General features: G+C 40.7%; 1 protein-coding gene across 7 annotated transcripts in view; it reads left to right on the top strand.

Annotated features, from left to right (window-relative positions):
• Positions 1-21,844, top strand: part of LOC119655183 (cytospin-A-like) — a 498,871-nt gene extending 477,027 nt beyond the window's left edge. For 5 of the 7 annotated variants that reach the window (XM_038060941.1, XM_038060940.1, XM_038060946.1 and 2 more), the window contains 3 exons: positions 2,292-2,540; positions 13,939-14,213; positions 20,283-21,844. In XM_038060941.1, coding sequence (XP_037916869.1) covers positions 2,292-2,540; positions 13,939-14,213; positions 20,283-20,372 — 614 coding nt within the window. In that variant the 3' untranslated portion in view covers positions 20,373-21,844. Of the gene's footprint in view, positions 1-2,291; positions 2,541-13,938; positions 14,214-20,282 lie in introns of those variants that run through there. The other 2 variants (XM_038060942.1, XM_038060943.1) reach the window with 2 other exon arrangements.
• Positions 21,845-23,996: the final 2,152 nt, after the last annotated feature.

Here is a 23,996-nt window from a genome sequence, read left to right on the forward strand (position 1 = left end):
TTATTAAACGGACAATAGAAGGAGCAGAAAGCAAAGAGCGTAGTTTACACTTAGAACTAAAGTACGAAAAGGAGCCCACGGGACCGAGCTGTATTGCATTATAACTCCGACATAGTTTCGGGATCGGGGAATGGGAATAGCTCCGCGAAGGGCACACGGAAAATATCAGGGGGTGTTGTATGACACGCTACGAACAACAACATCAGTAGAGGCGGAGCAGTCCACTAAGCTGGTAGGGAGTTTAAAGATGGTGCAAAGATCGAGAAAGATTCTACGTTGTTGGAGGTAAGGGAGACGAAAGGTACGGTGCCGGGCGGGATAGTCAACACGGGGGAGGTTCATCTTGAAGAAGAGCGAGTGGGTGAATTTGCACTGTATCTTCTCTAGGGCAAGACAATCACAATTAAAGAAGGGGGACCAAACACAAAACAATACTCAAGGGTACTTCTCACGAGGAAGTTAAAAAGCATTATGAAGGGTTGGGTCGAGGTGAAATCAGTACAAGAACGCAGTATGAAACTTGGCATTTTGAGAGCACGGTTGGTCATATCGAAACAGTGGCAGTCTAAACGAAGTTTATCGTCGAAGGTTGCGCTCAGGTCGAGGATAGAGTTCAGATAGGACAGAACGCAACTACCAAGAGAGTAGAAAACAGGGGCGGGAGAGGTTTTAAACGAGTAACATATCAAGTGGCATTTGCTGGCATTAAGAGCCAACTTATTCACTGTGCACCAATGGACCAAAGTATCCAGGTTTGCCTGCAGAGCGCAATCCATTGGGGACGAAACAGAGGAAAATAGCCCAGTTTCTCCAACGTGTCTTAGGCGGTTGATTGGCACCACAAGAAAAACCACTTTAGCATGCCTATTAGCCCAATTTTTGCGGTTTTTCCACTGTTCCCGGTTCAGATGACAATCACAACAAACAGCGGTTTTGTCGCAAAAGCGGTAGCAACTCTTTAGGTGTTGCTTCACCTCTTCTATGAAGAGTATCGTGACTGGAAGCGGCTACAGGTGGTATTTTTTCCGATTATATTGATTCATAAGTGCAACGTGAGTATGAATTATAATGAGCGGCGAGGGTCATTGTGATCTGGCCTTGATGACTGAAACCTAGATAAATATGGCGAGAATTGTGGATGTGAGTTGGCACTGGGTACACATATACTTGATGGCAGTGAGGAACAGCTGACTCCAACATTTTGTAGCGCGGATGACGTATATAGCTTTTTGTGTAAGGCTTTCATTTCAGTGACCTTAGACCCTTCATTCGTTCAGAAGCGTCCTAGCCGAGGATTGTGGACATATATATAATTGGAAATATTCTACTGGAAATTTCACATTGATTTAATATTAATACAGACCTTGCTGTCCCTGTTTTTCAATTGCTAGCATTTGGCCTTTGTCCTGTGAGTGATTTGATCGGCTAGTATCCAATTATCTGGTTGCTTCTAGAAGATTGTGCTTTGTAAAAATCTGTGAGATAGCCGCTTGACCTTGTACAACTTGTAGTTGCTCATTATATCCACATTCGTCATTAATCATTAAGATCCAACCATACTATCGCCAACATAATCTAATGGACATTGTGTTCTTCACACCATTAATATGTATACTTTTAACCGGAGTCAAGTGTCGCAGGAACACTTTTCAACATAAAATAATATAATATGCAATAGTATCATTTAGAGCACAGTGGTATATTTTTGAACTCTGGGTTTTAAGTACTTAATATTTTTAATAATACACATTAAAAATAATATGCACTTATATTTGTTAATTCAGCCATTTTAATTGAAGTGTACAGTCCCAAACTCTACCAAATTCATCTCCCATTGAAATGTTGTCCTAGCGAAGCTGTACAAATCATTCGTAGGTGGTTTCTGTATAATTTTGTTCATTGTACCTTTTGATGTATTTTAAACAAATCATACTAGAACTGTTTCAAACTCACAACTACCCACCTAGCTAATATCCCCGATCCATGTTACTGTAACAGTTGGCAATTTTCAATATTTCGTTGTTATTTATTGTATTTTGTATAAAATATCTTTATACATATATTCATTCTTGCTCATTTGCTCAATTTGCTTTTTTTCGTCCATTTCGTCTCTTTCATGTACAAATGCTGTTTGCTCGCATTTTTCTGAACCAAAAAAAAAAAACTCAAACGAAAAATACAAACTACCCTAAAAATCGCTCTAAATAAATAAAACAAAAATAAATGAAAAAAATACACAAAAATAAAACGAAACATAAACAAACGAACCAATAATTATATGAGAGATGCAGATATCGATAAAAATAATAAGATGACGACAATTATACTAGACAACAACAATAAAATTAGTAGCAACTACAACAGTTCAATGACTACAACGAATTATAACAACAACAACAATTGCAACAATAGCAACAATGCCAACAACATTGGAAGAAACTATAAGACGGCAATGAGTGATGAGCCTCAAAATTGTGTGACATCCATTCTAGCCCAGAAATCCATGGATTTTATCCGCCGAAATAGCTATGGAGATTTAAGTATGTTATTTCTTTGATTTTAAACTTTCTTTCTTAACGTTAATTGTGTTTAGTTTAGATTAACTTTTGTTGGTGTTGTTATTTTTTGTTTCACGTGATATGTTAAGTATCTTGATTTTTGAGCACAATTGTCTGTTGATTTTCAGTGTTTTTACTCCCAAAAGTAGTTTCTTTCACTCATGCGATGGGGTCTTATTGGTTTGATAATTACCTCTTGGGTGTATATTTCCACATAAGAAAAAAGACCGCTACCAGAGATTACGCATATGCGATATTAGTATTATTTTATGAGAAAACATTAAAGATTTGAAGAGTTAAAAGAAATCCACTAATATGGTGGAGAATTATCAGCAAATAAAAAGTCATATTTATCTAAATTTAACTAACAAATATCGATATCAGCAAGAAACTTTGATATATCCCTGATCCTTCTCCTTCAATCAATGCTTAGAAGCGAGATCGTTTCATCTTCATCGATTGCGTTATTTTGATGGATCTGGATGTAGTTAAGAGGCTCTCAGATCACCATCTATCGTATTAAGACATCCTTGTTCCGACTGCCCTTTTGGCCGTTTTCCATTGACTCCAAGTCCGAATTGTTCATGGGACAAAACGCCTCTCTCGTATTTTATTGGTTTGATCTCATTCTCAAGAGCAGACATGCATTTCGATTTATCGCTTGCCAATATCTACTTCCAAAAGATAACGAATGTCAACTTAGAGCAGTGACTTTATTGAAATCTTCTCATTCACACTCAAAGGTTACAAAATATCTAAAGAATTTATTTAGACGCTTGAGCAAATTAAAACGTTATACATAGATATTTTATAGTGGGAATAGTAAAACGCAAATCGACTATATTCTCATAAGACGCCGATATCTATGAGACCATCGCACCTCAACATCGGCCATTGATTGCCGTCCTGTGAATTAAGTCACCGATAAAACAGCGTGAGGAACGCACTGGCTGGCGGCGCATTAAATGGTGGCAATTTAGCGAGAAGAAAGAAGAAACGATCTCACTCACACGATTACCGACCATTACGAATGTGGAAGAATCGTGGAAACAAATGAAAGACACGATCCACAAAGCGGCCTCTGCAAACCCTCGGGGTCACCAAGTCGGGTAAGCGGTACATCGAATGAGATACTTGGCTTTGGAATGATGATGCTGAAATGAAGGTCCGTGAAAAGAAACGCCTCTACCAAATTTCTCGACGATAAAACGCTTGTTAATTGGCAAATTTATAAGAATGCCAACCGGGAATCAAAGAAAACAGTCGTTGTTACTCGAGCGAACTATTACAAAAATCTTTACGATAAACTGGACACTCAGGATGTCAGCGCAACTGAAGTCGAGGTGGCAATTAAACGATTGAAATCGGTGAAAGCCACAGGATCTGACGGCATCGTATCTGAGCTCTGGAAAGCGAAGAGCTGGGACCCAACACTGTGGCTCAGTGAGTTCTTTAATCGGGTTATTCAGGAAGGAAGAACACAATCTGACTAGCAAGAAAGTACCACTTTTCCAATATGGTAAAAGAAAGGTAGTCCAGCAGAATGTTCAAATTACCGTCCGATCCGGTTACTTTCCTATACCATGAATATTTTTGAACGCATTTTTGACGTGAATCAAGCCGGATTTGTCAAAAACTGCGGAACTACTGACGCAATACACTTTGCGCGATTACTCATGGAGAAACACCGTGAGAAGCATCGCCCTCTTTACATTCCATTTCTGGACCTAGAGAAAGCTTTTGACCGTGTGCCACACGAACTCATCTGGTATGCTTTACGACAACACTTAGTGCCAGAAGAACTCGTGCGTTGCTCTACCACGATCTGAAAAGTAAAGTTCGAAGTATGGCGGGTGTATCAAAACCGTTTCGTGTCTTTGTTGGTATTCATCAAGGATGCGCCCTCTCACCACTCCTCTTTGTTCTTGTTATGGACACCGTCACACGGAGTATACAACGTCCAGCGTCCTACATACTGCTTTATGCAGATGATGTTTTCTTAGCATCTGATAGCAAAAATGATTTCGAGGACTGCCAGCGGCAGTGATCTGCCCAGAACTGAGCGATTTAAATACCTTGGGTCAACGCTATCAGCCAATGGAGGACTGCGCTATGAAATTGCTTCACGCATTATCGCAACCTGGATGAAGTGACCTTCCACAACTGATGTTCTTTATGATCGTCGTATCAACGAACTGAAGGTGTCGTCCCCACGTACTCGAGGAGGGCGATCAGACCCGAGTCTGCAAGGGACATCTGAAGTGGCTCTTGCCACAAAACCTCACCGGAGGTTATCTGGTACCATGGGAATCGGGATGGCCCTCTGAGAGCATATGCTCCAAGAGAATTCCTGAGGGATGTGTTCTCGGTCCAGTTATTTGCGGTTGGCCCGCTAGGGGGAGTTTCATGGTGGTTGTGGTTATGCCTAGATCGCGGGCAGAGCTCCTCGGAGCTCAAGCGTGGAGTTGCGCTGTACAACTCGGGGATCGTACCCCTTAGTTACGGCAGAGGTGTTAGATAGGCCTCACACCCACTGGTATGAATGCTGAGCCTGCACTCAGTATAAACCAGGACCGCTGTGCTTGCATGGAGGGGCTCTGATTGTGGTCCCAAAATCAATCCGTGTCCGAAGAGGACCGTGGGATTATGCCTACACGGCAGGTACTCACGCTAAACCCCCAGGACTTTCATCCGAAATGAGGACATCCGCGATCGTTATGGGGTTGCATCGATCTTGGAAAAATTGCGGAAGAAGCGTCGTGCTAACGAGAATTCACCTGCCAAGATTGGTCTGAACATCGAAGTCGATTGAAAACGACCAAAAGGCAGGCCGAAACAACGGTGGCTTGATACGTTGGATGGGGATTTAAAAGACGTGAGATTGCACCCAGATCAAGCATTCGATAGAGCCAAGTGGCGAAACCGATCACGATGAGCCGACCCCACTTATGAACGTGGCAAAGGCTGAAGAAAAAGAAGATTTTACTAAAATTTAGTCCTCTCGAAAGAACGAGGCACTTTGATCACTTTTTCTAGAGAACGTTACTATCTTTTGATTCATAATAATGTCTGATGCTTCCTGGGAATTAACTGTCGTCGTTAGCTCGTGGGCCTGGTCCTATTGGCTTTTTTTCAGTTTATTTTTGTAAAAGAAAATAATTAAAAATATTAAAATTAGTTCAATGTCTTTTTTTTCATCGTTGGAATTTGGAAAGGTTCGAAACCTGTAGCCATCCAGTTATGTGAGATTCTTACTCACTAAAACCACCCCCTTCTCTTTCCACTCTCCCTATGGAGCTGCTATAGAGGATTGTATTGCGGGACTGGATCAGTTCTTAACTGCGGCTCATTTTGGTTCTTTCCCTTTCTTGTTTCCTTCGATGTAGATAAGCCCGATAACCTGAATGCCCACTAAAGAACTGCGCTAGCTCGTAGTTTAATTCCCCGTGGCTTCACCATATCCTTCTTAGGGATAATCATCAAGCATGCTGAGCGTCTAACTCCTAAAATCCACTCCAATATTCTTTTGTTTACATTATCGAAAATTGCACTGTTTGGACGCTCTGTTGGGGTTTGTTGATCTGAAAAAGCTTTGCTGGTTTCTCATGAATGTTGCATTCTGAACACCTCTGGCGTGACTTCCGCCGTATCGTCGGAATCAACTGCATTTGACAGTAATTTTTTGGTGTGTGTCCAGAAATTCAACTGTGCGTATTCTCCTGGGGATGACATAGTTCCGGTGAACCTTCTGTACTTTATTTTTATCCGTTTGCTAGCATTACCTATGCTGATTTGAGTCAGCTTAGCAATGTCCTGTCTTAATGAGTTGCGTTTACGTCCCAAACGAATTGTTCATGGTGGGTCTCTTCCGTCTAAAATAACACAAAAGCGAACCTTCTGGTCGTGCGACTTGGTAGCAGCAACTGCACCACAATACACAAGTAGTTGTAGTTACAGGAGCGGCATATCAGCACACAATCGAGGCGCAATTTCATCATTGATTTGAGATATAATTTTCGGAATTGCTGGAGATGCATAGAGCCTGGGAATACTTGGTTTATACAAAAGATCCATTTCCAAAAATTCTATACATGCTTTTTGGAATTCCGCAGCGGAAGCCTCAGCTGGATTATGAATAAGCGTGCCTCGGCGAGTAGTGAAACTGTTGCCGGCAGTGCGGCGTGGTGTTATTGATGCCACCGCCGTTGTTATTTCCTACTATAGGAGTAGTATTCTTAGTCTACTTCATCCGCTGCTGTTCGGCACAGATTCTGGCGAAGCAGCTACAGCAGGCGGAGCAATGCTCCTGCTCATCGCGGCGCCTAGTCGTCGAATTGGTTCATGATTAGCGGTTTCGAGGTAATGCCATCCATTACGGGAGCCCTACTCAGTTATCAAGACTCACGCCGGTTATCTGTACTGGACCTCAAAAATTTCCGTCTTCCCATTAGATGGATTTGCATTTTATGCCCAACTGCCAGATGTGGTGACAGCTTTCTCAGTGAGTAACCTGTAAGACTGAAGTTCCTGTACTTTCCTTACCTGCCCCTGAGACTCTGCAGTGTCGTGCAGCCATTCAGAATGAAACTATCTATCCCTCCTCCTTTCAAAACCGGGTTTGCGACCAACTACGGTGGAGTATTATTATTTATTATTATTTTTCATAAGACTATTAAAATCACTTTTACGAGAAATTTTGGAAAGATTCAAATATTGTCGGTATTTGTTGACTGAGTTGATGCGTCGGGCTTTCTTACTAAATTCGTGTACTTACAGAACTGTATTTGTAATTTATAGTGAACTATCTAATCAGTTGAAATATTGTCGATGTCGAAACCTCTTAGATTGTTGCATGAGCTCAGAACTGAAATCTAACTATAATATTCAAGGGCTGCCCGTTACGAATAATTCCACTACGTTTTGGTAGCAAATCGTTTAATTGGTGATATTTCCCGTTGATTTTTATTGGTAATATCATGTCAAGATGCCATAATATTAAATCCATATGATCCACCCTTTCAGTATCTGCTATTTATTTGACTTTCAATTAATGTTTGATTGAATTTATCACATTATGTTTACTTGTTTGAAAGATAAAGAAAGATAATGCTGAAAGATTTTGATGATCACTCCTCGTAGACTCTATTCAGCTAAAAACTGTGTTATTCCTACCACTGTTTACTATAAGCTACAAAAAAGACAGGAGTTAGCGTTCATGAAAATTTGAATTATTATATATGAGCTATTTTATATTTTATTATCGCAAGACTTATCAGAACCACAGTGTTGCATTAGAGGGAGGAGTTCTTTCCAAAGTGGCCGTATCCTTCTTCTTTCGGATCTACTATTCAGCCGCTATATCTTTAGAATTCTCGCTTTAGAGAAAAAGAGTATTCTATGATAGTTCTCCCATTGTCGAACGACAGTGGTCTATGTTGACTTTGGTGGGTCACAGCTATCCAACCTTGCAAGAAGCGCTGGACACAACACTCAAGTGAAGGCAAGTGACCATTACATGCTGATCCCTTTCGAGGCCAATTTCAGCGCCTCTCTTGTTACAGAACATAGCTCCTAAATCTGCTGCTAATTACAAAGTGGTCAATCTGACTGCTCGTATGGTGTCGGTCAGTTGAAACGCAACTGAGCTTATGGTATGCTCTGTGCTCAAACAATGTGCTAGCAATGATGGTGGTGAAAGCTGTAGAAATCCACAAACGTACCACGATTATCTTCACGATCATCACGGTTATATTTTCCCATCACATGGTCGAGCAAGGTGTTGTTAGACCCCATCGTGGCATTCAGATAACTCATCACGATCATAATATCACCTTTAAAAAGCCTCTTCTGAATTCTATATCGGAAACCTTTGTCGGTGCATAGCACTGTTCAATTGCGATACTCCGTGATCTGGACCGGAATCATGCAGTTAGTATCCTATCAGAAACCAGCTTCCAGATTAAGAGTGCTCGCCTGCTGGTAGCCGGCAGTAACAATCCGACACCGGAGTCGCGTTTGCTGCCACTTGCCTTTTTAGAATACAGGATGGAGAGGAGAACTCCCCAGATTTCCAACAGCGTACTTCGTTTAGGGCCAGCTTATATCGTTGGAATTGTCACTAGACTTGGAGATAGTAAGTAGCATTCGAGAAAAAAATCAGCCGTTTTCGATAGCCGATGGTCGCAGCCGTAAGGCCAATTCTTATACGACGCGTTGGTAATATTTCGGTAGCAGTTCCGAAAATTGCAGATTGCTAACCTAAAAATTTCCATCCACTCTAGTCGCGTTTTACGATAAACAACATTACTTTCCTTAGATGTTACCTTTACTTGGCATAATTAAAGTTTGCCCATCACACTTAAAAGCAAAGTCACCTTTTCACATTAAAGCTCGCCGAGGGAACAGATTCGCAACTGATAGTTGATATCAGCACTCGATAATCCTCGGCTGCTTGTAATAGCAAAGCCGACGTTTATTCTAATCCGTAACATTACGATCTATAATTTAAAGCCAAGAATCTGCATCCTTATATGCACATGCACCCGAAATCATTTTCTAGCCCAAAGCCATCCCGAAACCAGTTCAAAAGCCAGCCAGTAGCCAGCTCGAAGCCAACCTAAAGCAAACCAAAGCCAACACAAAAACAGTCTAAAAGCCAATTCAAAACAGCCCGAAGTAACCAACAGCAAACCCAAAGCATCCAAAATAAGTCAGCCCGAAGGCAACTTAAAGCAAACCCAAAGCCAGCCCGAAACTGTTCCAAACGCCAGCCCGAAGCCAACCTAAAGTAAGCCTAAAGCCAGTCCGAAAGCAGTCCAAAATTCAGCCCGATACTAACTCAAAACTAGTCCGGAGCCAACTTAAAGCAGGCCAAAAGCCAGCCTGATACTCGGCGTAGCCATCGATAACTGCCGTTGCGACTTGTACTACAATATATTGCTGCTATATTACAACATCACTTCTGTAATGCGATGACTTGGTAATGCGATGATGCTAGGCGATGGGACGATGCTTAGTAATGCGGCGATGCTAGGTAATGTGATGACGCTTGATAATGCGATGATGCTAGATAATAAGATGATGCTTGGTAATGCCATAATGCTTCGTGATGTTGTAATGCTTGGATCGTGGATCGGTGATGGTAATGTAATATCATACTTTAAGATGATAATATTACATACATCACCTACCCATCGCTACCTTCTACTGAAGCTAAACAAACTTACTTGTGGTCAGCTCGGGAAGTTGGGTGCCGCTGTTGACACTTCTGCTAATAGTTAGTATTGTCGATTTATATGTGGAGAGTCTTTTTTCTGGGCAATCTTTAATAATAATCGTTGGCGCAACAATCCATATTGGATCAAGGCCTTGAAGTGTGTTAGAGCACTTCATTCAAGACCGTAACGGTACACCACAGTACACTCTGAAAGGCAATGTGGTCAGCATTGCGCTTGCAATCTTTGCTAATTATAAATCCAGACCATTGCGTCCACCATCCTTCCCAAGGTCTCCTTTTCCGGAATTATATTAGTGCGATGTCAAGTGAAGTTTGGATGCAGTTCTTTCTGCAGGCCTGTTTTCTTATTCATTCGGCGTTGTCATACGTCCTACGCACCTGATTTTTCTTTTCTCTCCCTTTTTCTCTGTTGTAGCGATCTTTAGTCATCTCCAATTTGGATTCGTATGCTAATTATTGTCAGCGCTCTCTCTTCGGTTCATGAACCATCTTGGTAGCCATCAATGGGCCACCATAGTTATCTATCTCCTCAATTTTACAAAAAGATTTCAATATTTTTGATAAGGGATGAAAATGTGTCGTCGTTGGGTTCCGGAGGTCTTGAAAATATTAGGTTGTTGCACATGAAATGGCCGAATTGGTGCTAAAATTTGAAACGACTGTAAAACTTACAAAAATCAAAATGGGTGCCAGTCGATTCAAAACACTTCTCCCAGCGAGATTCAAGAGCATGTATGCCAGTTTCGTAGAAGTTCAATTTTCGGGTGTTGATAAATTGGTCGAAGGCAATTTTGATGGCCTCTTCATTCCTAAATTGTTGTTCCGTCAAAAAATGATCCAAATGTTTAAAAAAGTGATAGTCGGTTGGCGAAAGGTCCGGTGAATATGATGGATGACGCAGTCTCATACTGCAATTCGTTCAACTTTTGAACCCTTGTTCTGGAATCATGAGGTCGTGCATTGTCGTGAAGGAGTATCACACCATCTCTGTTCGCTAATCTCGGCCGTTGAATACTCAATTTTTGGTGCATCTCCTCGAGTTGGTTACAGTATTTCTGTGCATTTATCGTTTCTCCAGATGCTAAACAAGAATAGTGGATAACTCCAGCTGTAGACCACCAAACACTCACCATTACCTTCTTTGGATTGAGACTCGATTTCGGCATATGCTTCGGTGGCTCATCAGCATCTAGCCATTGTGGTGATCGGCGACCATTGTCGTATAATATCCACTTTTCATCACATGTCACTATTCTGTGGAAAAAGGGATCGCTTCTGTTGCGGGTGAGTAAAGAATTGCAAATTTCCATTCGAGCGCCATGTTTTGCTCCGTAAGGACATTCGGAACCCATTTGCCGAGCTTTTTCACCTTCCCAAGTTGTTGCAAGTGCCGGAAAACTGTCGAATATTATATGCCCAGTTTTTCTGCAATGTTTCTCACAGACCGGCGTGTGTCGGATTTGATTAGCAAACGCAACTCGTCGTTGTCAATCGATGGTCCTGGATGTCCACGTGGCTCACTTTGAAGGTTTACGTCGACTGACCGCAATTTTTCGAACCACTGCCGTGTGTTTCGTTCGCTTACCGAATCAGCTTCAAATGCGCTGTGAATGTTCTTGGTCGCCTCGGCTGCTTTATGATCGAGTTTGAACTCATACAGAAGAAGTATACGTTCTTGGCTCTTTTCCATATTTTTTTCCTTTTTATTCAATGTTATCACAACTGGTGGGGGTTTGATATAGCAAAATCGCAACTAACTTCACTTGATTGCCAAATCGGCCATTTCATGTGCAACAACCTAATAGTAAACCCATCTTGCTTTTTTTTGAGTCGCCTTGCTGATGATATTGCCATTCTGATCTCTACAGAGGGTGGTTCTCGTTCGTCGTTCTCGCCTACAGATCTTCTTAGCGTATCACCTTAGTTCATGATACTTGTCTTTTTTGGCTTGGGTTCGGCTTTCCATTAGTAGTCGGTAAGCTTCGTTTTTCTTGTTAATTATTTCCAGATAGACCTCATTGAATTCCAATCGTCACCGTTCTCATGTAAGGCCAGACACCGTTTTGGCATACTATTAACTAATTTTTCGGGCAGTGTCGCTGGCAGGCTGCTTAATACTTATAACCCTTTTTTGACGAAGGTTAAGCTTCATGGCAGCTCACACGTTTTCAATCGGATTCATATCTGGTGAATGTGCGAGCCACCCCAACCTTGCGATGATATTTGCGGTGTTTCGGGTCGTTATCCTCTGGAAGAATACATTCGCTCGGATCTGTGCCAAACCATTGATGAGTAGACTTCAGTCAACACTTCTGATAACCTAAGTGTAATCTCGCGATGTTTCTAGCGATTAAGTTATTTGAAATAATTAAAACTTGCTTTTTCTATTCGTTAGTGATATTTATTAAGCTTGCAAATACCGATATTTCGGGAACCACTTGTTCCCTTCATTAGCGGTAACCAGTCTTGAGACATGTGATGGGAACAAGTAGTCCCCGAAATATCCGTATTTGCAAAACTTGAACTTGGTAAACGTTTTTCTATGTGACTCTCGGTGAAAAAAGGTTTCATCTCTGTATTGCGATATCCCCAACCGGAGGCAATCGGTTTTCGTTTTATTGTTATTATTCTAACTGAGATTCCTTTTCGCTCTAGCAAGCGTTGAGTTCGACACAACGCTACTGTCGGATTCTGCTCGAATATTTGGTGGATCTCGCTGTTCTGGGCTTCAGTAATTGATCATCTTGAACGTCGAGGTAGATCGTCGATCATTTTCGTCTCGTTATACCGATTTATCCACTTGCGAATTGATTCGAATTTCTTAAATATCGCATTGCCACCGAAATGCAAAATTTTGGTCCTTAATGGCAGTTGGTATACCACACATTGAGAAACTTCATCTTGAAGCGAGTTAAGCAGATTCGTTCATTAATCGGTTTGAAATCTATTGCCAGCTGCCTGCCTTGCTTATGACAAAGGCAACACCGAATTCTCTGCTTCTTCGCTCTTTGTCGCTGGCAAATACTGTGTAACGTCCGCAATCATTTACATTCGAAGCGCCAAAAGAGTAGTCCATTTTACATTGCCGAAGTCGTTGCCGTTTGATCCGTCCAATCCGAGGCTGCATCCTGGGTTCCTGGCCACATTGATATTCTCCGAGAAAGCGTTGTCAGCGTTTCGATCAACCCCCTGTCAGGAGGGTCGGACTAGATACTTTCTTCCGTTTTAAGGTCGTCATCTTCTCCGTCTGCTATAATATTTTGATGGCAAATCACCCAGTGGTTACCGCGTGAAGGTCGGGGAAGGATTCGACAATAGAACTGTCAATGTACAGGAGACGGTTCACAGGATTTGTGCTAGCCTTGTACCAAATCACGGTATCGCACTACGATCCTTACTATCATGTGACCACCTTTATTTACTCTACACTACTTGACAATTCCTTCATAATTTTTAAGGTTTTGTTTGCAAAGCAAAACCGTATTAAAATCGGTTCAATATCTGTTTGTCACACGCACTTGTTAGGGTTAGACTCAGATTAAGGCGAGTACTCATTGTTCTGCTCCAGTCTGCTTTTCGAATCATTCATTGTCCCATAAAAGCCAACTGTGGTCGGATTTCGTGAGGTTACTCTGTATAAGGGTATCCATTTTTTTTATCTGGTACCAGTGGATTGATTATAGAGTAGAGATTTCGTCTTACTAGTGTTTCGGCTCTGGACAACCAAATCAAATTTAATTCTGTTAAAACTATGCCGTCTTATCCTTTTTTTTTTTCCTTCGATTTCATTAAGACAATTTTCGTAAGAGACCTTAAATGACAGTATATCATGTCATCCAATAATAAAGCTTTTGTTGTTGTTACTTTGCCTGATAAGATTGCAATACAAACAATTCATGTTTTCCCGGCGAGTTACTCTCTCCTAAAAATGTTATTCGTCTGCAACCTGCCTAGATCATATATTGTGGTAGAGTCGCAATAAATTGTTTTGTTGGCTCAAGAATGGTGTAGCTATTCTAACTAGATAGTGTGGCATCAAAGACCTGACTTATTCCAAAGTCATGCTTATAATATTAAAAAATATATATTTATTGTCCCTCAATTGTATGCAAATATTTTTAAAATTATTTTTATATTTTCTAGGCGAACGAAAAGACCCACTCAACGCCCTCGTCAAAAACGGAGGTTCAAAACGTAACGCCCTACTGAAATGGTGTCAAAACAAAACCGTGGGCTATCGGAATATCGACATAACGAATTTCAGTTCATCGTGGAATGATGGTTTGGCATTTTGTGCAATTTTGCACTCATATTTACCCGATCGAGTGCCTTACGATACGCTAGGACCAAATAATAAACGACGTAATTTTTCGATAGCTTTTTCGGCAGCTGAATCTGTTGGCATACCAACGACACTGGTGAGTATCGATATTACTAAGCAGATACATTTTAATTTAACATAAATATGTTTAACTGCGGCTAAATGTTGAATGTTTATTTTGTAGTACATAATCTCTACTTGTTGTAAGAGAGGAAAGAAGAAGTCCTTTTTTCTTTAATAACTGAGCCCTATATATACGAGGTCTGACCAAAAACTTTTAGAACTTTCTCAATAACTCTTTATTACAAATATTTACAATTGGGAGCAAATACACTTCTCGCACCGGTGTTTCCATTATTCCTTGCATCTGGAAAACTCTGCTTCATGGATGCTGTTCAGCTGTTCCAGCGTTTTTCCTTGATCTCCTCGTCTGAAATCGCTGCCCTTTCATTGGGTACTTGCGTTTTGGGAACATCCAGAAGTCACACGGAGCCAGGTCAGGAGAATAGGGAGATGGGGACGAGTTGTCAACGAGTTTTTGGCAAAAAATTCGCGAATTCGGAACGCGGTGACAAGGAGGCGCGTTGTCGTGGTGAAAAAACCACACGCCTGTTGACCACAATTCTGGCCTCTTCCGACGAATCTTTTGCCGTAAAATTCTCAGGGTTTAAAGGTATCAACAATTGATTCTCTCACCTTGTCGGCGGAATTCACGATGGATGCCACCCAGTGAGCATCACTTTAACGGTTGATCTCATATGGCGAGTTTTTTTGGTCTTGATGAATTTTTTGACTTCCACTCCAACTTCCCTTGGTTTCCACGTCGTAGTCATAAACCCAAGACACGTCAGATGTAATTATGGTTTTCAAGAAATTTCCATTAGCATTGGCCATTTCCAAAAGCTTCTGACAAACCTCCAAGCGATGCGTTCTTTGATCCTTTATCATCAGTCTTAGAATGAACTTGGCTACAGCCCTTCACAGCTCTAATTTTTGGGTCAAAATCTCCTGACATGACCCAAATGAGATCTCTCCAATCGTCAAACGACAATTGGAACGTACGGGGGTAATCACTTTGGCCACATGAAAGTCGTCAATTGAGACTGAAGAGCTTCCTTCCTTGAACAGTTTAAACCACTCGTGATGCCGTGAACGACTCATCATTTCATCACCAAACGAATAATTTGCCCAATTTAACGCAAATTCCACACAGACCCGTTACTCCTCCTTCACGTTCATGACAAAAATCGCGGAACACCAAAAACAGACTTCACTAAAGCAGCTGAACAATCGGACTGGAGAAGGTTAGAGCAACAAAACAAAATGGAGATTACTCAGCAAGGGTCCCGCTAAAAAATGAGCGAGGAACCAGTGTCAACGTTAACGTCTTTGAACTTTTCTATCAGACCTCGTATGATCAATTGAAGTTTATATATCACTGGATATTCGAATGCTCAAGTTAATTTTAGTTAATATTGATTGTAATTCAAAGTAGATTGACAAACTCTTTCTGGCATTGACTTAAATTTGACTCGGAGTACGTTTTCGCGTTTTTCATGCAATCTGCGGCGACCTCCTTCGTATTGAATGAAATGGCTACTTCTAAGTGTTCTTTAAATAAATCGTGCGAGTCGTGGAGATTTTTGGATATAACTTGTCTGTTAGAGTCCTGTTCAATCAATCAATCCATCAATCTGGATGAAAACTTCCACGTTCATCGATGGGATGGATATGGGTGGACTCAATGAGGCTGGTGAACATGAGGAATGCTCACTTCCGAGTCTTGGATGACTTTTTCGAATGACAGGTTCAGGGGGACACACGATAGTGCATCTCCCCTCCCCTGTCACGATCTGCTGCGAATTTTAAATTCTCCCGGCAGTAATCTTCAATTTGTCACATTACACACACATACATTTGTCGTGTTCACCCTAGTTACTAAAATCAATTTTGTTGGTATATTGATTTCTTTCATGAAAAAAAAGTTTTATCCTGGCTATATCATCGTAGACGGTCATGAAAATGTGGTACAATTTCTAGCTGTATTCGAAAGGTTGCTGCTGCCCTAAGGCAATTTGTTTGATTTATAACCTGTATCGCATATTCAGGTATTCTTGTGGCTATTCGCCCTGAGAGTTGGGCTTAACAATACACTTAAAGCGTTCCCTGCTTGTTGTCAGAGGCGAATGAAAAGGATAGAAATTTGTGGGGTAGCAACCTACAAATTTTCAAACTCGATTGCTATCGAAACGTCAACAACGCCTCGGTTAGGAACTGACCCCACCGCAACGACCTTTGACTAAAAAACCTGTTCAGAGGTCCTGGCGTTTGGCAACTGTTATAGATGTTGAAGTCACTCTCTCGCGCACCTCCTGCAGTGCGGTGGTGTGACCATTATATGTGATAATGGTGTCGGCTAGCTATTTTGTAGTTCGCGCTTTATACGGGGATCGCGCATCCCATGAATTGCTCCATATTTAACTATTAGGATTAGAACCTCCGGGAAGAGTCTGCTATCTGCTGTGAGTGCATATTTAAATTAATACATTTATCCTAAAAGAATTTTTGAAACGTAACAGAGTCATAATTTGGAACTTTGATCACCATTGCGCCCAAGGACAAACGAAAATTAAATCACCCAAGAAGGTCAAAGGGTAGTATATGTCCCAGGGCGAACTGTGGATTGATACCCACAAAGGAGCATAAAACCTGGGAAACGCCTGCTGAACCAACACCAACAGCTATACTACTAAAATTTATCTCCACCTCCACTACTCGTGAAGGCGAGTCTCCCGCGCCAAAAAACGGGACAAATTGTACCAACTGGTCCTCCAGGTTTGGGAGTGGGTAGGACTAACAACCCTACACGGAAAACCGATGTTACGAATCTACAACAGGAGCCTAGGACTGGACGGATAATGCAACGACGAATCCGGCAACGACATAGGAATAACGATTTGCGCAATCTCATGGACCATGCGCTCCCTGGACAGAAATAGCGCTGCCAAGCAGCTAGCCGATACTCTGTTCCAATATAGGGCTGATGTAACAGCGTTACAGTAGATGCGTTGGACAGGAACCGGTTTCCTGGAGAAGAGTCACTACACCATATATTGTAGCGGCCATCCAGTAAACCATGTGCTCAGAATAGGTTTCTTAGTCAGTCAAAAAATGAAACCTGCTCTTATCGGCTTGAAAACATAAGCGAACGGCTATGCACTCTGCGCTTGCGAGACAAAGTTAGAAATATAAGCCTCATTAACGTTCACGTCCCTACAGAGAAGACTGCAGAGTCGGAGAAGGATACCTGCTACGAGGCAGTAGAACGATCCCTCGAAGCCTGTCCGAAGTATGATATCAAAATCATACTTGGAGATTTCAACACTCAAGTAGGGACGGAGCCCGTATTTAGGTGATACGTCGGCTCCCATAGCTTACATAGAGATACCAATAATAACGGACTGCGGATTATTCAATTAGCAGTGTCACACGAAATGGCTGTTGGAAGTACCTGGTTTGCGCGGAAAGCGGTCCACAAACATACGTGGGCCTCTCTAGACGGGACCACTTTCAACCAAATGGACCACATGTTGATTAAACGCCGCCACCTCTCAGCCTTGAATGTCAGAACATATGGGGGGCCAATATAGACTCGGATCACTATCGTTGGCGTAGTGCTCCGCGCTCGAATTACGACACCACCTACAATCCCCTCTGGCAATCAGGTGAGAGTGAATACTGAAGCTATTCACAAAACAGCCCTCCGTAACATCTATAAGGGGGAAATGGATGTCGCAATAACCGCAGCTAACAGATGTCCTGGAAATGAAACATCAACAAATGATCTTCACAACCACCCGAAGAACGTTATCATTGATACGGCCACAAACAAACTTGGCCCCAGCCGCAAGGAAAGTCGGAACGGCTGATTCGACGATGAATGTAAGCTAACAACGGAACGGAAGAATGCTGCATACTGAGTAATACTGTATTCTCAAAGAACGCGGACACGGGCAGAGACCTACCAAGAGCTCCGTCGAGCGGAGAAGCGAATTCACAGACGGAAGAAGGAAGCCTGGGACAACCGACAAGTCTGTGAACTCGAAAAGTACAGGGAGCAATCGCACCAGGCGCGGAAGTTTTACCTACAAGTCAGTAGAATGAAGCCTTATACACCTCGATGCTCATCCTGCCGAGACAAAGAGGGAAATCTGATTCCCGACAGAATGGGAGTATTGGAGCAATGGGTTGTGTACTTTGCTGAACTTCTCAACAACCAAAATATGGGAGAGTTGGACGACGGACGAACTGAAGACGACGGACAAATACTGCCACCACCAAGTATAGGAGAAACAGTCCATGCAATTCATCGGCTAAAAAACCATAAGTCGCCAGGAGCCGATGGAATTGGTTAAATATGGAGGCGACCAGGTACACTAAGTGGTTCATCAACTTGTGCTCAAGGTATGGGACAGCGAATCAATGCCTGACGATTGGCAACGAGGCATTATCTGTCTCTCATAGATAAAAAGGGAGATATCACAGAGTGAAGATATTCTCCGCTATCTTGCTAGGTCGGATAGTCCCAGACGTCCAGAACATCATTGGCTCATACCAAAGAAGCTTCACTCCAGGCAAATCAGCAACAAATCAGATTTTGTCTCTGCCACAAGCGATGGAAAAACTGTTGGAATATGGACACCGGTTGCACCATCTATTCATCGACTTTAAAGCCTATCATAGACGGCATAGCCAGGGTAAAACTGTACACGGCCATGATACAGCAGGATCACTTTCAAGATCATTCGACATCAACAACGATCTACGACAAGGGGATGCCTTATTATGCGTCCTCTTTAACCTGGCTCTGAAGAAAGTGTTCCGTGATGCTGAGGTAAATGCGAGGGGTACGATCCTTTTTAAGTCCATCCAACTACTGGCCTATGCTGACGATATCGACATCATGGGAAGAACCACCCGAGACGTAGGCGGCAATTGGCGCGAGACCTTGGACTGCAGATCAATAAAGGCAAGACAAAGTATATGCTGGCAACGTCAGTACCGAATACCAACCAACCAACAACATGAAACCGCACTGGTCAAACGGGAAGAATAAAGATAGGAGACTACAACTCTGAGACCGTTGATAATTTGTCCTATCTAGGTTCGAAAATCACAACCGCTAACAGCTACGACGATGAAATCCGCGCACGATTGTTGGCAGCCAACAGAGCCTATTTCAGCTTACAAAAACTGTTGCGCTCGAAACGTCTCACCATAGGGTCAAAGCTCTTACTGTACACGACTATGATCTTGCCAGTCCTCATGTATTCCTCGGAGACTTGGGTTCTTAGTAAAAAAAATTGCGAACTCTTGGCCGCGTTTGAGATAAAAATCCTTCGAAGAATTTTTGGCTCCCTACATGAGGATGGACGATTCCGCAGTCTACATAGCGACGAATCTATAATCGATACCATGACCGTCAGGTTGTGGATCAAATCCGGCTCAATAGGTTACGGTGGGCGGGTCAGTTAATCCGTATGGATGAGCATGATCCAGCCCGGAAAGTCTATAAGGGCAATATCTACGGTAGAAAGTGAAGACGGGGCAGACCCTGCCTGAGATGGAGCGATGGCGTGAGTCAGGGCGCCAGACAGCTTTGAGGGATATCGAATTGGTGGACCTCGACGCAAAACCGGGATGTCTGGAGTTCCTTATTAAGGCAGGCCTAGACGGGGTACCGGTTGTTGCGCCGTTGATGATATGTAGTGGAGTTTAGCTCAAAAGGGTTTAAAGCAACGCAAAAAGTCAGGACTCCAATCTCAGATTGCTTTAGGAACTCAGGGCTTCCAAGTTAATAAAACTAATTAGTCATTAGAATCGAGAAACTCAACATAGTGGTTTAGGGATTCTTCTGATATCGGGGGGAACCTTAAATCATGTTGAAAATTTGAAATTGTCAGAAACTTTCCAATTAATTGAGATAGTTCAAGCTTCAGGTAATGAATCTTATTGGTCGGTAAAGATCCACATCGGATTAAGGTAGTTTAGTACAAGGGATGGCTTTTCTCTATAGTAAATTAAAAGAATGTTTCTCGTTTTTGGGTTCTTTCTTTGAGACTCTCAACTTTTCTCACGAAATCCCTTATTTTTTTCATTCTTCCAGAATATCAACGATATGTGCCAACAAGAACGACCAGACTGGACGCAAGTGATGGCCTATGTGACTGCAATTTATAAGCATTTTGAGGCATAATGTTTTCATGTAGTATTGTATTTAGTGTTTAGTTATCACAACATATTTCTTTTCATTGTTCATCGTTTCTGTGTCCCCTCAAATATTCGAAATGAAACTTAATTCAAAATGATATGATATTCTCCATAGCAAAGAAAATTATGAATATTCATTGTATTTTAGGTTATGCGTCTCAGTAACAATTATGTATATGTTAATCGAAAAAAAAAACAAAAAATTATTTATTGTTCTGTTTATTGGCTGTTTCGCTCCATAATAAACACAACCTATTACGATAAATTGCTACCAAGCTGAACTGTAAAAGTTGTCTGAAAGCGTAGACACCATAAGATTTTGTGAAGAATACGGAAGGAGTAAGGAGAGTATCTAGATACTAATTCTGAACTGACTTTTGCAACGAAACATGAAGTAAGATTGAAATTCTTTGATATCTAGTCACATTTTAAGAATTTCGATAGATTCATTTCGGTCACTTCTGCTCTTCTTGTAAATAATTTCTGTAATTTCCGTTTCAAATGCTTCGAAATCATCACATATTTAAGTCATTCGAATATCACATTTAACGTTCTCCTGATGCTTGGGCGCAGTTGAATGCCAGCATCCACCCTTTCGGGTGTCAGAATATAGTTAGGGAAACGCAAATGAAACTACTAAACCACACATCCAAAATCTTTACTCCAGTTCGGATATCAAGCCTTTATCATGTCCACTTGAATGTGCTTCTTCAGCAACTAATTACGCAATAATATTCTCTGAATATGAACATACACATAAACGCCTAACGCATTATACATTTAGAAATGAAACACCCCAAATATATAAGACTGTTAAGTATAATAATATTTTAAATTAGGTAAAGTAAAGTGTTATCGAATGTAATCTTCCTTTTTCTCCCTCTACTCCCACGTCGTACTTCCTACACGAACTTGAAGATTTTCTTGATTGAAGATAAAAGCGTATTTTTAGATAAGTAGTAGAGAAAAAGATAATTTCTTGTTGTGTTATTCAGAGACTTTACTTACATGCAATGGAAGCAGATTTACAAATATATATTTTACGAGATATGAGCGCCAAGGACACGATATGGTCCTTATGCATATTCGGCAGCTACTGAACTCCGCGAATATCTCTTATGTTTAATTGAAATCCTCAATGGAATTTGAAGAAGAAATTAAATAAAATATTGTGGTATTGTTGTAACATTAAATTGGATTTTTATTTTATCTTTCGCTGCTTTTCTTCTCTAGTTTCTTAGAGTTAGCCTAAGGAGTTTTGATAGAGCGTTATCGTAGATATGAAGAAATGAGAACTATTTTAGTATTTTTTGCATAATACATATACAAGTAGTTAACATTTTCAAGTGTATTGTCAATAATATTTAATAAGCTGAAATGAAGAATGAAATATGGAACATTGGCGAAGCTAATAACCGAAGGAATGCCGTCAATTGGAATAAAAGTAATATATTCAAATTCTCTAGTGTTTTATTTGGAGATTTTGCGAATGTATCCGCTGATCAAATAAAGAAGAGGCCAGGAAGCGGGAGCCCAGCGTTTCAGATTGTCATGTTCTTTAGTTACACTACAGTTGTAATGAACTTAAGGGAATAGGCGGACCAGACGATCATCCTAAGTGGCCGAGAACGACCTAAAGGGGAGAGCTATCCCAGAAACCTAAAAAGTTGGTGAAATTGACCGTGAAGGTCCGCCCGCAAAGACTAAAGCTCCAACAAAGTGCTCGGTCAACACGTTCTTGCACGCCTCTGTGCTAGCCAGGCTCGGAAATGTGGGGGGTCCATTGAACGCTTTGATCCCTCACGTGTCATTAATACAAAATTAACGTATCTATACCGATGCGCGCGAGATTTGTATTTGCATTACCGAGCAATGAAAAATAAGAAAGAACTTCCACGTTCACAACATTAAAACACTTTTGTACAAAGTTTCAAGAAAATTTATTAATTATTCACAAATTGACATAATGACGGCTGGATAACAAGAATCGGAATACTCGAGGAGAGCTATGCATACTTGGCTTATATTCAAAATTAATGCTGATGCAATGTCTGCACCTTAGTCAGGTGTAGTATTGCATTCTGACCTTTGTACGTCTGCTACGTTTCCAACACATGCCGGTCTAATTGACTCAGCAAGTTTTTAATATCATATGTATTTGGCGTATACATAACTTCTTCCCCCTCAAAATGAGAATTCTCCTGAATTCTGTCTGATTTACAAAAATTTTGATTATCCTGTTTTATTGACAATATCAGTTCGTTACTTTTCTTATTTCTTCGAAAAAGGATAATCACCGTAATGCCCATGAAGGTAAGTATGATTATGATGATTGAATCGGAAACATAACTAACGTTTCTGTAAAATTTTATCATTTTAATGCGATCCAAATTTTCTATATATTTCGATGTAATATTACTAAACTTTATTTTATTTGGAAAAGTATAATTTTTGTCTTCCATGTAAAAAAAATTTTCAATGAATTTAATATTACTGTTACCGAATGTTGTGTTCAATATTTTAATTGAACAATTATTTATAGTTATTAAATAGTTTCCATTTAGTAAGAGCTTTCTATCATCACAAAAATTTTCAATGTTCTGATTTTCCATATTTTTTAATATTATTGTACTATCGTCTATTTTCTTAATTTCCGGTATTTTATTTTCTTTAAGTTCACAATTGTTTTCAGTTATACAGTTATTTATTGGTTTAAGTTCATTTTCGTATTGTATGTCATTTGTATAGTTAAATTTTGTTTGGTTGATTTCCACCATCAATTGATCTTCTAGGCAAATTTCTAAATGGTCTTTTGAAGGTATAGGTGTAATTAATTTAAGGTCTCCAAATTTATAATTGGTGGGAATTTTGATGGCTATTGTAAGTATGTCCTTATTCTGTCTTAAAAGTCCAGTCCGTACGTATTTTAGTCGATAGAAGTTTAGTTTTGTCATTGTTGCTTCGGTTTCGGTAAGTAAGCTAGGGTGAACGATGCCATGCCTGGCCAGGGCTATACTGTCCATAATTTGGTTTAACTTTTCCTTTAACATTTGTAACCTATATAATTGGTCAAGCCTTAACTGTTGGAGGATCATTCTTTTTTCATTAGCTGAAACTTCCTCGTATGTCCTAGTTATTTGATTCCTATCTGTTTTTACTATATTTTTCAGGTTAGTAATACTATCAGTTATTTGGGAGTTGATTTCTATCTGTTTATTTATACTACTAATTGCAGATTTCTCATTCTTTTCAAGAATTTTGATGTGTTCTGATATTTTTTTCCTATCATCGTCATTCATCGTGCCAAAGAGCCATTTCTCTGCTGACCCGACGATATTGAATAATCCTCTTTTGGATATATTACTCGGTTCTATTGCTATTAATTTTGCATGGATGTTTTCTAATTCTTTGATTATTATCAGATCGTTTTTAATGCTAATTTCTCAATATTATTTTCTATTGCTTCCACTGTCTGTCTGAGTTCCAGTAAACTAATTGTGGGTAGTATTGTTTTAGTATCCTGAATTACTTCAGTTGTTCCCATTTTAATGATAGTATACCCATTGTTATTCGTAATTGGCTGCACCATTAGTGTTGCTAATGTTGGTTG

This window comes from Hermetia illucens, chromosome 4 (assembly GCF_905115235.1).
Source record: "Hermetia illucens chromosome 4, iHerIll2.2.curated.20191125, whole genome shotgun sequence".
NCBI classification, from domain to species: Eukaryota; Metazoa; Arthropoda; class Insecta; order Diptera; family Stratiomyidae; genus Hermetia; species Hermetia illucens.